We start from the raw sequence: 16975 nt of genomic DNA on the forward strand, positions 1-16975 counted from the left end.
ATGTATCCTCAGAAAACAATTACAATATACGACATACCTCTAGGTTTAGACTTGATTGCATAACCGCTTGATGATTTAGCACTCCAACTGACCAACATCAGCACCAGTGCACCACCAGCAATTCTACTTAGTACAAACAGTATCTAATTTAATTGATCTGACTTAAATGTACAGAACTACGAGTAGTAGTTTGTATAATCTACAATATTAGTATGTCTATACGATATATCTAAGAGATCACGAAATCAGATTTGTACCTACGTGTGAGGCATGTAGCGAGACAGAAGACCGCAGTCAGCTGGCTGTTAACAGCAGCTATTCGGCAGGCCGTAGTTGACAATCGCGTCCCACATGGCCGCCACACCTTCGCCAGTCGCTGGCGGAAACACTGAAGGAAGCCCTAGATCAGGCGGGGCGGCAGTCAATCGAGATCGACACCGTCGAGTAGAATTGAACATGACGGGGATATGCGTCAATGGGTAAGGTGTATGCATGTTTTAATGGATCAAAAATAGTCCGGGCTATGTTAATGGATCAATTGAGCGTGTCGCTAATTATTGTCCTTGTGGGCTTTGGGCCATTCAGCCATTCGACGGTACAGCTTATAGCTTAATTTGCTAATGGCCAGGATTAGCATAGCCCCCGCTCTAATCTGTTGAGGGGGGCCGATCCATAGGGGGGGTCTGGCCCCCGCTCGCCCCCCCATTGGCTCCGCCTCTGCCTGTGATCGACCTACTGTGCCACTCTTCTTCTATAGAGTCGGCATGGTTTTGGGTACCGGGCGGTAAATTCGGTTACCGCCCGGTAACCGCGTTTCTTGGTACCCCACGATAATTCGGTATCTCGAATAAAAAAAATCAAACTTTTTGAATTTAAACTCCTAACGTCTAGTTAAATACGGCGTATTTCTATCTCAGACACTAGCTTACTCGTCTCCTAGTGGTAAGTATACTTTTCCAACACTAGCGCGTCATGTGTTCGAGATCAGCAGGCCGCACGTTTCTTTTTGATTTTTGAAGAAATATACTGTAATTTCTACAAGAAATATGTACGTGCGGGGGTCGAACTCGCGACATCCATGCGCGTCAGTGGAGCAGACCTGTTTTACCACTGCGCTAGTACCTGAGTAGGTTACATTTGGTGTTCCAAACTTATGTATTCTGGTCTTAAAAAAATTTGATTTCAAATTTGAATTTTAAATTTCGCTCGATTTTTTTTCGGTATTTCGTGGTTACCGCGGTAACCGAGTTTACCGCCCCCCCCCTCGAGAAAAATGTTCCATTCGGAATCCAAAACCTTGAGAGTCGGTGCAGCTCCCGTGCAACCACGAACGTGTTCGGTCAGGGTCGGTGTTCGTGAGACACTCGTGGTCGTTCCATTTTGAGAATGACTTGTGAAGGCGACGACATTTAGACAGAATCATCGAGCTGTACCTCGGTTCTCACTGGCAGGATTAGAAAAAAGTGAGTTTCATCGGAGCTTTAGCCGTCCGCTAGTGGCGTGGCAATGAATAACATGTTGGCTATGCCCGCCTGCTTCCCCGCTGCGACCAACCACCAAAACCGACCTAACCAAATCCCGTCTCACTCATCCCACACACACCTCGTCGACAGCAATCGTCTCGCTCTCCGTGCCACCTCGCGCACGCACACTCAGCTCACAACCGCAATGGCAAGACCCGGCGCCACCCCACGCTACCCCCTCCTCGCCGTTCTCGTGTTCTGCGCTGCCTGTGCGTGCACGCCGGACGCACATGCGGACGCGCCCCGTTCGTCGACCATCTCCGCCTCACCGGAGCCGCCGCCGTACCCGCTGCTGCAGCCGCGCCACGGCAATCGCCACGCGTGCGCTCCCGCCGGCGCTATCGCTCTGCCCAACATAATGCTGCTGCTCCCATCCCCGGGCCCCGGCAACGACGCGCTGGCACCGTCGGACGCGGCGGCCACCATCCCGTCCAGCCCGAGCCCGCCCAACCCCAACGCCGTCGAGCCCGACTCCGCGTTCGTCCCCTTAGGCCCTGCTGCACGTGCTGCCGTCGCTAGGATGCAGTCCTCCACGCCAATGCCGCCCGACGTGGCCTGGGCGGTGCTCCCGGCTGTGGGGCTCATGGTCACCATGTGGTTGGCGTAGCAGATAGGACCGGCTGAGGGACAGCAGTACAACAGCAATCCGTCAGGCATCAGGCGTGCAGGCCTGCACGAGAAAGGATGCCACTAGCTCGGTCGGCCGGTTGGGCTGGCTTTGCCTGCACTATGCCAGCCCAACAGGTTAAAAAATATAGTGAGAGGCGTTGGTATCAAGTTTAGAGACGTTCTCCTATCTATTCAATTTTGTTATATCGGTTTTTTATGCGACTTGTACATTAATCTTTATGATATGAATAAAACACACATTACTTTGAAAAAAAAGTTGAAATATGCAGTTCAACGTGCTAAACGGGCCAACATGTCGGCCCATTTACTAACTATGATATGTCTGGTCATAGAGGCATAACATGCGGGCCAGCAGGGCAGGGCCCACTCATTAACAACCGTGCCCCCGTGGGATGTTCCGTGCATGGCACGATTAGCATGGGCCGTGCCGGGCCGTCCCATTTGGCTAACTCTGTTATGCATATGCACTACAATATTTTTTTTAAGTTTTCGGTAATCTCTTGTAAATTTCAGCGTTGAGTTGGTAAATTGTCTCTTTGGAGCTACATTATATAGCCATTTTTTTTGGTTTGTGATTCGGGTTATGTGGAGAGTCTTAGGGCTGGCCCTGGTGTATCACTAGTAGATAAAGGGTCTTTAGTCCCGGTTCATAAGGGCCTTTAGTCCCGGTTCTCATACGACCCGGGATTAAAGGCCCTCCACGTGGCCGCTGTCTGGAGGTCCACCTTTAGTCCCGGTTGGTAACACCAACTGGTACTAAAAGAAATTTTATGGATTTTTTTGAATTTTTTTTTGATTTTCAAATTTCTGAATTTTTTTAACCTCTAATCTCTAATCACCCATCATCACTGCTCAATTTAACTTTTAATCTCTAATCACCCATCATCACTGCTCAATTTAACTTTTAATCTCTAATCACCCCTCATCATTTCAAATCATCTAACTTCTCGAACGGTCACCCATCCTCTCACTACTCCAGCCTGAGCACGCTTAACTTCCGAGTTCTATTCTCCCTCGTTTCCAAGTCTGCACTTGTTGTTTTCCTGACAATAATAAGATGTCAATCCTATTAACCCTCAGGAATTTAGCTTAAGCATGAAGTCACACATTTCACTATTTGAGTTTGAAACTATTGTTCTAAAAAACAATAATTATTTAGTAACAATAATATTTCTTGAATAAGTAGTTTGACCACAGTTTGACCCTAGTTTGACCATAGTTTGACCACAGTTTGACCATATTTGACCAAAATTCAGAAAAACTGAAATAATTATTTAGTAACACTAATATTTCTTGAATAAGTAGTTTGACCATTGTTTGACCACAATTTGACCATATTTGACCAAAATTAAAAAAAACCAAAATAATTATTTAATAACACTAATATTCTTGAATAATTATTTAGTAACACTAATACTTCTTGAATAAGTAGTTTGACCAGATTTAACAAAAATTCAAAAAAACTAAAATTTGAGCATAACTTTTTTTCCTTTTAGAATTTGAGGATTCTAAAAATTTGCAAACAGGCCGTAGGCGGTTAAAATTGAAAGCGGATTTTCGTTCTGAACATTTTGATATATTATACGTTTTTTTTCTGACATCGTATGCAAAAGTTATAGCCATTTTACATTTTCCCTACATTTTTTGTAAAACATGTCCAAATTTAAGTTCTTAAATTTTCCTAACTAATAGATGTAGTAATATAACTACCTCTCGAAGGATTTTATTTTTTGAAGTTTTTATCATTTTCTTTTGATTTTTTCAAAACAAAAAAGGCGATCCGGGGGGGGGGGGGGGGTAGAGTTTGAAAATGGGACCTTTACTCCCGGTTTGAGACACAAACCGGGACTAAAGGCCATTGCACCCTTTAGTCCCGGTTCGTGTCTTAAACCGGGACTAAAGGTCTAATCTTTAGTCCCGGTTTGAGACACAAACCAGGACTAAAGGGCATCGCACCCTTTAGTCCCGGTTCGTGACTCAAACCGGGACTAAAGGGCTCAGGTGAACCGGGACTAATGCCTTAGCCGCACAAACCGGGACCAATGCTCACATTAGTCCCGGTTCGTTACTGAACCGGGACTAATGTGAATATTGTCCCGTGACCAAAGCCCTGTTTTCTACTAGTGTATAGCCCAAGGGGCGATGGCCCAGGGGTATGCTGGGTGGTGGGGGAGGGGGGCATGATGTAGTATACCATGTGCATGTCATAGTTTGAATATCACTCTTTGTGATATGGCAAAATGTTGCGATCAACCTATTACATTCTTTGGTATTATACAGCGGATATACGTATTGTTTTCACGTTCTACTAAAAGGTGGAAGATTTTGCTTGACAATCTTCCAAAAGGAACAAAACAAGTTGCTTTGAGCAGTTGAAGCAATTTGAAAAGGTGTTTCGTTTCTTATTCAATTCAAAAATCTGAAGTCCTTGGATGATAGCAATCTACGGGAATGTTGCACTACTTTTGTCTCTAAGTTGAAAGTGCCACAGGTAACTTTGCCAGATGGTCTGATGTCTGCGCTCGAGATTCTTCAGTTTGTTATGGCTGTAGATTGCTATCCAAATGTCCCTATAGCCTATCGGATCCTCTTAACAGTGCCTGTGACTGTAGCCTCAGCTGAAAGAAGTTTCTCTAAACTGAAACTACTGAAAAATTATTTGAGGTCAACTATGTTGCAAGATAGACTAAATGGCCTGGCTATGTGGTACATTGAGAAGGATATCTTAGACAGTGTTGATCTTGATATTGCCCCTTAATGACTTTGCATCAAGAAACGCCTAAAGAAACTTTTTCTAAAGCGTTGAAGTATTATTATTGTCAATGGAGTCATTCGAATTTGGTTCTTATCTGAGATAATCATGTCATGTTAGTTTCATTTTGCTATCTTTTTATTATTTCTATCGTAATATGGCATTGTCCAACAATTATTATAGTCAAATTTCAAACTAAAGATGTGTGGTTGAAAGTTTATCTTAATATCATGCAAATGAGGTTATATATAAATATGTTTATATATCACGCACACGCATACATATATATCGACTTAGGACATAGGGGTCGTCGAGTTCGCCTAGGGCCTCCCGAAACATAGGGCCAGCCCTGGAGAGTATTTGGGTCATTCTTGTAATAAAGAGTCAGTTTGTATTGTAATTCCAAACAAACGAAAGAAAGCAGGTGTTTGATTGTTTCCTAGTGAAATCTAGTTTGACTGTTAATTCTTCAGCTAGACGACCATGAGGATTCTAAACAAAACAAAAATGCTAGATGACCATGAGTGCAGTGCCTGACGTTGCAGGGCAATCATGCTATTCCTGATAACTTTGGGTGCACCTATTTATTTGCCTCTTATTAGATCTCAAGAAACACTCTCCTCAAAAAATTATTGGTACTAGGTAGGAGTACGCGTTAATAATTCCTTCTCGTTTCAGTTCTCATAGATGGATGACCTGAAAAAGTACATCAGTTTCCTTGCAACTAGCGGCTTTCTGAATATAAAAAGGATCTGACTTTTTCTTCCAAAAAAGTGAACACCATAAAGTGCACTACATGCAGCTGGAACTCCTTAATAGAGAGTAGAGGAACTTTACCATGTAGCTCGACCTACAGAGTAACTTTACCATTTTGTACGCTCACTTTTCTTGGTCCTTCAGAATGTGCAGCCACCACAGTTTAGCTTCATCATCTCCAAATGATTATAAGCGTAAAGGCTTTTTTCTTGCCACTTCGCAAAAGAAGTAACTTTCCAGGTATGACCACAATTGAGGGTAGGTGATCCAATAGATTAGAGCCTCTACGGGCGAACTTAGCAAATCTGAGACCCTAAACATCTATGGACGCACATGAGCGCATCCACCAATAATGACCGGTCGCACCTCAAATGTCGTTTTCCGCAGCTAGATATCTCATTACCAAATCCTCAAATCCATACAATTACATGAGACATAAAAACCTATCCAAATCATTGTCGGTGCTAGTTCGTCTCCACGTCCGTGTCCATGTCCGATGGCTTGAGAGACCCGTGAAGGAAAGGTCCGGTTGCTGGCAAGGTAGTGTAGGACATGGGACACGAACAAGCTCATGGGACTCAATGCGTCCTCATCTCCCACCATACGCTTCATCGTTGGAGCACGTTGCCTGGACGTGAGGACGTCACTAGCAAGTCGCTGGTCGATGTGAGGTCCCTGATCGAGTTCTCGTGGTCGGAGTCCGACACCACCACCACGACGCAATTGCGGCGCCAAGGGGTGCCGGTCACTATCGTCAAGGTGATGCTGGAGGATATGCTGCACTCGGTCTTGTAGTTGAGGCATCCTTTGAGGTTTACCACACATTCATCTTGAAGATTGTCTTGTTTTACTTTCTAATTACTTATTATTAAAACTTGACTCTTCTTTAATGTACTCATACCACGTACTTGTTGCAGCTATTGTGAGGATAGTTGCACCTATATATGCGACTCTAGATAAAGAAACAAATCCCAATTACGAGAAGTTGAATATGTGCAATGTTGCTTGGACTAATAGGCATCCAAGAACAATCGGCTGCTACATGGTCCCAAAGGTAAACACTACAAATTTTCATGCCGTAAAGCTCAATTATCTGTTATTGATGCTGAAGTGATCCAAGTTTGAAGTGAAATAGGTAAACTGAATGACCATCTAGCGGAGGGGTCGGTCAGGAGTCAAATAGGTGATTTTGGCCCTCTCACCATCGCGATGACGATTTCTCAGACGACGACGACCAAGCCTCACTGGTCCGGCCATGTAGCTCTCCAACGAGCTCACAATGAGTCTATGACGTGGGTTACTTAAAGACTGATATCACCAGGTTGGTAGATGTTGCAACTGAAGGAAATATGCCCTAGAAGCAATAATAAAGTTGTTATTTATATTTCCTTATATAATGATAAATGTTTATTATTCATTCTAGAATTGTATTAACCGGAAACTTAGTACATGTGTGAATACATAGACAAACAGAATGTCACTAGTATGTCTCTACTTGACTAGCTCGTTGAATCAATGATGATTATGTTTCCTAAAGTTGTTATTTAGTGTGCTATCAAACTTCACAACGTAACTGGGTTACGGTAAAGATGCTCTACAGGTGTCTTCGATGGTGTTTGTTAAGCTGGCATAGATCGAGATTAGGATTTGTCACTTCGAGTATCGGATAGGTATCTCTGGGCCCTCTCGGTAATGTACATCACTATAAGCCTTGCAAGCAATATGAGTAATGAGTTAGTTACGGGATGATGCATTACAGAACGAGTAATGAGACTTGCCGGTAACGAGATTGAACTAGGTATTGAGATACCGACGATCGAATCTCGAGCAAGTAACATACCGATGACAAAGGGAACAACGTATATCGTTATGCGGTTTGACCGATAAAGATCTTCACAGAATATGTGGGAGCCAATATGAACATCCAGGTTCCGGTATTGGTTATTGACCGGAGGTGTGTCTTGGTCATGTCTACATAGTTTTCGAACCCATAGGGTCCGCAGCTTACACTACAAAAAAATACACTTCCGTGATGATACGTGTTTGTCACAGTATGTTGCTTTTTTTGTCATGCATGTACATCCATGAAAAATTTATGACAGAATCAAGATAGTCATACCTGTGCTGTCGTAGATGTGTTCCATGACATTACCAAAATTATCATCACGGAAGTGTCCACTTCCATGACGATAAATCGCGCGTCATAGAAGTGCTTTCGTCAAGGGTGACCGACACGTGGCATCCACCGTAACGGAACGCCGTTAAGCTATCGGGTCGGGTTTTGGATCCGATAACCCATTAACAGCCCCGACCAATGGGGATTTTCCACGTGTAAAATCATCATTGGCTAGAGGAAACACGTGTCGGCTCATCGTCGGGACAGATGTCATCCAATCACTGGACAAAAGGCGCCTATGATACGTCGACACGTGGCACGGCCCAACAAGTTTAAATGGGTCGGCCCAACTAAAGACCCACAAGATTTTGCTGACCATAATGGGCCGGCCCAGCTAAAGGCCCACGAGATTTTGCGGATCATAATGGGCTAGCCCAGCTAAAGCCCACAAGATTTCGCGGGCCATAATGGGCCGACCTAGGTAAAGGCCCACAAGATTTTTGTGCGCCATAATAGGCCGGCCCAGGTAAAGGCCCACAAAATTCTTGCGGATCATAATGGGCCAGCCCAGCTAAAGGCCCACAAGATTTCGCCGACATTAATGGGCCGGCCCAGCTGTAGGCTCACAAGATTTTGAGGACCCTAGTAGGCCGGCCCGTTAACTGGCTGCCATGTTTTGGGCCAAATGCCGGTCCATATTTGATCCGGTCTATTAATGGCCTGCCACGCTCCGGGCCTAATAGTGGCCTATATGAGAGCCGGCCCGTTAAAAGCCTACCACGTTTTGGGCCAAATTACGGCCCAGATCAGGTCCGGCCCTTTAAGAGGTTTTGGGCCTAATTATGGCCCATATCAGATTCGGCCCGTCAACTGGACACTATGCTTTTGGGCCCACTTGCTAAAGGCCCACTTAGTAATTCGGCCTGATATTAGTTTTGGCCTGTTAAGGGTCCGTTTAACATTTCGGCCCTATATTAATTTCAGCCTGTTAAAAGCCCGTCATATAGTTGGGCCTAACTACAGCCCGGTTTGCATCCGGCCTGCTCGCAGCCGATATCTGATTGGGCCAAACAAGGACCGAGACAATTTTTTGGCCTGTTAAAAGCCCGTGATTTGATTCGCACAATCATGGGCTGGGGTTCATTTCGGGCTGCTGCCGGCCCGTGAGCTGATCGGCACGTTTCAGGCCCAACCTACATCGTGATTGCATGACGGCCCGATTATGTACCGTAATTTTATGGTTTGGCCGGTTTACTGCGAAGACAGGATATATATACAGTAAAATAACTGCAGTATCGTGAATAAGAAAAAACATATACTATACAATAAAGAAATTACGGCATATTACATCCACTGGGCATCAAAGTTCGCCACTATGATAATAAAGCACAAGCAGACAACAGATTACATACACTGGGCATCAAAGATCGCCACCAGTGCAAATAAACACGCCGACAAAATAATATGCAAAACTGACAGCACTTCAATAGAGTTCAAGAAAGGTTAGCCCTGCTGGGGAGCTGCAACGCAAGCAGCTGAGCAAGATGATGAGACTGCGCTTGTTCAACACTTATATCTTCCTCACTCTGAAAGATAAACAAGTAGACACATGTCAGGTTTTGCATATAAAAGTATCTGTGCTGGCAATTCATCACATTTCTTACTGACGAATAAAGTAACACAGTTTAAATTTGCATTAACACAATATGGTATTTTGCAGGTCAAGACATGGCAGGAAATGACATTGTGACGGAGTTGGTAGCTTCACGACACCACTGGATTACAGATCAAGAACTCATAAGTATCAATGGTTAGTGTGCTGTCAATTTATACCATTTCAGATTGGCAAATAAAGAGACAGTTTAAATAATAGTAAAATGATATGACATTGTTCATAGTTAAGACATTGCAGAATATGACATTGTGCTGTAGTGGGTAGGTTCACCACACCACTGGATTACAGATGAAGAACAGAAGCATACATGCAGTGCAAAAGAAGATCACTTGCTCCGTATAGTTTAATTTACATGGTATGAAGAAGGAACTTGGTTGTACAACTGAAAACTTAAATTGAGAAAGGATGAACTTTTGTTTATGAACTACATATAATAAACTTTAAACAAGCAATTTGATGCAAACACCAAAAATAAACAGCTGTTGCAGTCATGCCTAACCAAATATATACAACAAAGTTTGAAGGCTTGAGATGGACAAACTTACATTATTGGTGAAGACAGGCTCTATAAAGGCCTTGTCCATGCTGATGGGGGGACAATTCAAGAAGTTTACCACAGAATCTTCTTCAAAAGCATTGCCTTTATTCTATATTTTGTTAAGAGTAAATATAGATGTGATAATATACGAAAAAATGGAGAATATTTAAGATAAGATGAAGAGTGATGCTCCATAACCAAGTAGCTATAAATGTAAGTGCAGCGATGCAGGCAAAAGGTACAACCAAGAGCAATGCACAGCTAAACTTCTTCAGTACCAACCTTATGGTAAGAGTAAATATAGATCTAATGTGTAGAAAATGGAGGGCAAAGGAAAATAAGCTGCAGAGTGATGGTACATGAACAACTACCTGTCATTATAAGTACACTGATAATGAACAGCATGTACTTACAAGAACAATGCAGAGCTAAAAACATTGGCATTGGATATATTCTACACTAATGTAACAATTCATACAGATCAGATAATTTGGAGCGAACAATTGATAAGCAAGCTATCATGCATATTGTTGTCACATAATGAACCAAGTATGTATGCAAGTACAGTGATACAGGACAACAGGTACTAACAAGAGAAAAGCAGCGGGCAGCATATTTGTGATATCCTGTCATTCTTGTCAAACCGGAATTCTTCTTCGAGCAGATTTCCTGCAAAAAAGATCCGTAAGGCACATGCGGAAAAGTAGAAGTTCAAATTGTCATGTGATTTTATAGACAGTACCTCATCCTGGGAACGAGACCAGTGCATAACAAGGTTTTTCCATTCAATGTCTTATAAATTTAACACAGGAGACTTCACCGGAAATTCGTTTATAGACTTGCCATCAAAGTGTGATTTTCTCAGGTAACACCGATACTGCTTCAATGCTTCCTTGAAGAGCACAAGCAAGCTTTGCTCGTCATGACTATCCAGATTAACCCTCGCCTAGTTACAACAATGTAATGTAAATCATTCATGTGTTCAATCAGCAGAAAACAGGAAAATAATAAGCATGAGTAATAGCACTTACACGTAAGTTGGACAGGAAGATGTGAAAATGGTGTTTGTCTTCACAATAATCTTCCCATGATGGGAATATATGCACGTAGTCCCTAACAACATTGAAAGCATTATCTTTTAAACTGGGAATAAATGGAATGGGGTTCCAATCTGCAGGAATTGGCCGTCTCTGCAGTTGGGATAGGTCTTCGGCCGGTGGACTTGCTGTACTTTTTGCTGGAGTGGGATTTTTCTGTGGTACAGCTGGTGCTATGGCAAATGAAATCGGTATACCTTTTGCTGGAGTGCAGGTCCTGTATGGTGGGGCTAGTGGTGTGGCCAGTGAAGTATGGGTACAGTCTGTTGGAGTCGGTCATATACCTTTTGATGTCTGATGCACAAGAACAACATTTGAGTGGAAAACATGGTATGATGACAGATGGAATATGTATTGATAATGGATGGGCATGGCATCTCGACATATATGATGAGTAAACTAAGTAGATGGCGGTGCAACAAAGTAGAAGAAATGCAAGACAACATATGCAAGATACGCGCAATCAATAAAACCTTGCCAAATTAGAACAGGCACCTTGATGGGTGAACAGGACAGGCCATCTGCCTTTGACTCCTCGAGGTTAGAATAGTCATTAGGATGATATTCTGAATAAGAATCAACAGGTGGGGAGTATACAAGTTTCATTGCTTCCAAAATGGCACTCAATGCCTTGCTGCCAATTTTGTAAGTCATTGCAGTGTTCCGTAATATTTTTCTGATGCGCGGATTCTGATATTCACTGTAATTGCGTATAATATCTAAGAACCATGAAAACATAAATAGTTATGAGATTATCTTTGTAATACAGATGATATTCTAATATAGGGGCGCCCCTGTAAACACTTGTGTGCTATCACTGGATTCTGATGAGAGAGCTCATGTGTGCTGTAATATGGTGCGTGCATTTATATAATCTGGCACAAGTACACAAAAAATAGGCTCCAGAAGTAAGGATAGCTGGCAGATGATAGGTTCATAATATACTGTATAGAGAGTTTACTGCCAAACCATGATAACAAGAGCACACAACAACTAGGCAGATCATAATAGTGTAAATAACAGGGGTACACCATAACCAGGATATATAAATCGGCAAAGTGGAACTGGCTGGAAATTACGGTGTTGTATTGCCGCTAGTAATTGGAAGCCTATCAATCACGTACAGGCCAGCTCTATTAGCTGTTGACTCCAGATGTCCCTGCTCCCCTTCCTGACAAGGAACATACTGTGCTTCCCATACAGAACACCGCACGGGCCGCCGGCCGAACCACCGGCCCTACTGCCTGTGTTCCTTCGCCACCCCCACCCCGCCCCCACCCACGTCGAGTTTTCTTCGTTCGACGAGGCCCCACAACCACTGTCCCCACCCGAGCCCCTTCGATCGCACCGGCGAACTCCGGTGAGCTCTGAAAAATCGACTGACCCAATTTTGATATTTAGTCTACTGTGATTTAATTAGTGTGGAATATAAAAGGGGAAACCATAAGCATTGCGAGTATGGTGTTGAGCGTGCCATGGCGGATCTGAAGGTGCAAACTGGACAAAGACAACTTCGCAACCAAGACAAGAAATCAGAGTAAAACAGTGGCGATCTATTTTCTTGCTGTGATAAATAAGTTGAGCAGACATGAAAGAGTACCGCCTCTGCTGCGGCGCCGTGTACGCATCTGCTGAGAATTTGACGGTTCTGCGGTAGCGATGGCTGTCGGCGGCGTGGAAGCAGATCTAGGAGGGTAGACGGTGGAGGCAGGGCGCGGTGGACGAGACGGTCGTAGGAGCGGCGCCGGCAAGGTGGACGACGGCGGGGATGAAGCGAGAGGACATGATGCAAGGATCCCGGTCCGAAGTCGTGGATGAGAGAGGTCGATCTCTTATAATGGACGACGGCGTCGGGGTATCAGCTCCGGCATGGTGGAGGAGGACAGTGGTGGATGGGGTGGCAGACGGCGGCGGACGGAGGAGGGTGGGGTGGAGAGGGTGTTTTGGCGCCCACGGAGTATGAATGGGGAAAAGGGAGGTAGAGAGGAAGGGGGGAACCATGTATTCAGGGAACGCTTGTCTCAAATGCGAGGAAATTTACAAACTTAGCCCCCGTTTCAAATTTCTACTACATCACAGCAACACTAGTCGGTTGGGGATAGGACGGTAATCTCGCATACACCAAATATTTGCTGACGAGAGTTTGTTTTTGGCGCCCACCGTGTATGAATATGAATCGGGGAGGAAGTCGATTTCGGCCGAGGACACATTGTGTTTTGGCGCCCACCGTGTATGAATCTGGGTGAGAGGCGGTTACATCACGTTTGGGTGAAACTACAAACATACCCCTATCGAAACCTATAGAAATTCAGCATATAGGCTTTGTGTGGCAAGGATAGGCAGTAGTGATTTCCATCTCGCAGATTTTGGTTTCGGGCGGTTACTGCGACTTTCCCCGCTTCGTTCAAATTTTTCAAAGTGCACGTTTACCATGCCAACTCAATTCGAATCCCGTTTGTATTCTATTTATTTTTCGGGCGGGATCCATTTTCAATTGAAATTACATTCTATATACATCATTTATATATATATATATATATATACTTTCAAAAGCACAACACCATTTATACATAAATATGGTTTACAAATGGCATGATCTCAGATTCATAAGGTTGTATCCATCAATTTGGATTTTCAAATATTTGAAACCACTTTATGTTGAAATTCAATGGATGCATTCCTCACTAACTGTCTCCAATTAATGTGGGTTTCATCCGGGTTTTTTTACTTCTCAAACATGTATAATGTGTTTCACACATGCAACATATAGTGTAATCCCGTTTAGACATTAATTGCATATAAACAATGCATTGTTTGTAATTGAAGAATCTATGGATCACCAATATTGATAAACTATATAACATTACATGTGTGCCCAAATTCAAATGAATATGCATGTTTGATACACCAATTTGCGTTATGATATTATCGATGTCGTGATCTCCAGTTTAAATATTTGAATCCCCTTTAATCCAGATATTCGTCTCATATAGCTATCACTCATGCTTATATAGGACTATCTCTCTGGACCTATACGCGTTCATCGTCTCTCAGGTATCTCTCGTGCTACCTGTATGTCGACAATGATCTTTTATCTTCATAACACACTGACGGTACTCTCTCCCTCGACCTTCATCACTCTATCTCTCTCTAAGTATATCTCGCTCCTTGCTATGTGTCTCTAACTATGATTCTCCATGTGGAATCTCTTTCTCGCACACAAACACAAAACTTTGTCTCCCGGGGTCTCATTTCTCTCTACTATTCCCATGTGTGCCACTCGCACACCCCTCATACAGAGATGTTTTTCGCTCCTTAGATATGAGAACCTATGACTCTTCCTCTTCAATATCTCTTTCTCACACACAAACACAGACTCTGTCTCCCAGGGTCTCATATTTCTCCATTGTTCTTTTGTATGTCGCTCACACACACCCTCTCTCCCTAGAGATATCTTGCGTTCCCTCGTATGTCTCTTTAGCTATCAGTCTCATTGTGAAATATCTTTCTCTCTCGTAGACACAAAACTCTGTCTCTCTGGATCTCATTTCTCTCTGATATCTATTTGTATGTGACTCACACGCACCCTCTCTCTATCTCTCTCACACCCACACACATAACCCAGCCTTCTGATCCACTCGACTCCTATCTCTAACGCACACTAGCTAGCATCTTTATCTTTCTATTTATCTGTTTCTCCATCAACCTTCTTTCTCGCACTCACTCTTGATTCCAATCACGCACACTACATATGTTTCTCTCTACATGTAGTCAAGTGCCCTCTCACACACATATATAACTTCACCCTTTGAACCACCCGACGGTCATCTCCAACACCCAAACTAGCGGATGTCCCTCTAGCTAGCATCTCCATCTCTGTATCTATCTGTAGTTTCTCCGTCAACATTTCTTTCTCGCACGGAGTCTTGCTTCCTATCACCCACACTATATATGTCTCTCCATACATATGCATTTATAGGTTGGTCTCTTTTGCACAATCGTTGCGCCTCACTCCCTCTGCTCGCCATAGATGCATGCTCCAGCCCACGCCACTATCTCTTAAAGACAAAAACACATGCTCAATTGTCGGGACATCTTCCATGCATATTGTCATACCGATCCGTCTCTCCCATGTCGTTGATATTATGACTTATGTCTTCTTTCTTTTATCTCTATCATGCGCGCGCGCACACACACATCCCACGTATACATGTATACCTCTCACACATGCACGTTCAAGGTCTCTATGTCTCCATACGTAGTTAATTACCCTCAATCCTAACGCCACATCGAATCGTTCTCCTCTTTTGTGCACATAACTTCCGCCTGGATGGGTAAAACACACACTCACACTTAACAATCTCCTTGTAGCTACCCCCACCTCTCACTCTTCCCATATATCCCCAAAACCAATAAGACCATCCCTTAGTTTAATTCCCGCCTACATGCACCATCGATATATAGTAGTCTTCCTAGGTGTCTCTCGAACAAACACGTTCTCTCGAAGTCGACTCCTCTCACGCGCACACACCTTCTCTTCCCTCTCTACGGGCATTTTCTCTCTCGCACCCCATCGTTGGTGGCCTCTGCCATACACATCACCTCTCTATGATGAAAGCCATGCACACTTAAATTACATCCGCCACAGAGGACCCCGCGACACACACACACACACACCCCAACACACACACACACTAAGACTCTATCTCTCTCTCTCTCTCACACGCAAGCACGCACGCCCCCCCCACACACTAAGACTCCATCTCTCTCCCTCACACACACACAAACTAAGACTCCATCTCTCTCTCTCTCCTATCTCTCTCTCTCTCTCACACACACAACACACACACACCCCACACACACACACTAAGACTCCATCTCATACACACATGGTCTAGGCGGAGCATTTGTTCCTACCACCCTTCATCCAACCTTACCCGTATGATAAACAATCACCTTTATTTACTTCCATAACATGGACAAATTCCAGTTTACTTTAGTAGTCAGCAAACTTATCATCTGTACCCTTATCAAAAAATGAGTTGGTGGTGATGGTGTGCCTGCCATCTTGTAATACAGACCGTATGATCTATATCTGAGGATAGAAAGCAAACTATGATAATTTTACAAAAGATACTGGCACCTCTCTCCACATCATTATCTCCCGCAACCTCATTGCTCAGCAATTAAAAAAGGAATAAGTCTCTGGAACAATCTAGCATGCATGGTGGCTGCTGGCGCCTGCCGGCGTCGTCCATCCCCATGCCTCCGCCCATTCCGACCACCAGTCACCACCATGCTCCACTCCTCCTCGCCTTATCTCTCATCTTTCATTTTTTCGATGACATTCTCGAGATACCAGTTTTCCGATAAAATTCTTGAGATATCATTAGTTTTTATACATGGGATTACTCCTGCATGGGTCAATCACAATAGGTGTTCTGTAAAAAAATGCATATTGATGTTCCGCGCAATGCACGAGAATCTTGCTTGTAATTATATAACGCAAATCACGAGCAGGAAGTGACATTTTTTTGACACAACCACGTTAACATGGCCACGTAAATCACTAGCTAAAGTAAATACCATTATACTTATATCCCAATGCAAAAGTTTGAGTACATGTCCGAAGAGTAGAGTCGCACACACGCACTCTGTCTCTCAGAATCTCTCTCTCACACACACACCAGTTACGTGACGCCCACTTAAGCAGACACGTATGTTACAATTTGTGCACCCGTGGGTACACGTGATGCTGTGCATTTATTTAAGTCGGAAGGCGAACCCAAACAGTAGCTGCATTCATTCCCCTCCCGCCGCCTCTTCTCTGGTCGCCGTCGCCTGGTAGCCATGGGCCGGCCGAAGGTAACAACATACACCATACTCCT

The 16975-nt window shown here is 43.8% G+C and overlaps 1 protein-coding gene across 1 annotated transcript; it reads left to right on the forward strand.

Annotated features, from left to right (window-relative positions):
• The first annotated feature begins 1619 nt into the window (after positions 1–1619).
• On the forward strand, positions 1620–2269 carry LOC125527317 (uncharacterized). The gene has a single exon (XM_048691850.2). The coding sequence runs from the start codon at positions 1669–1671 to the stop codon at positions 2128–2130; it is 462 nt and encodes a 153-aa protein (XP_048547807.2). The 5' UTR covers positions 1620–1668; the 3' UTR covers positions 2131–2269.
• Positions 2270–16975: the final 14706 nt, after the last annotated feature.

Source organism: Triticum urartu, chromosome 3A, assembly GCF_056163025.1.
Source record: "Triticum urartu cultivar PI428250 chromosome 3A, HENAU_Tu73, whole genome shotgun sequence".
NCBI lineage: Eukaryota > Viridiplantae > Streptophyta > Magnoliopsida > Poales > Poaceae > Triticum > Triticum urartu.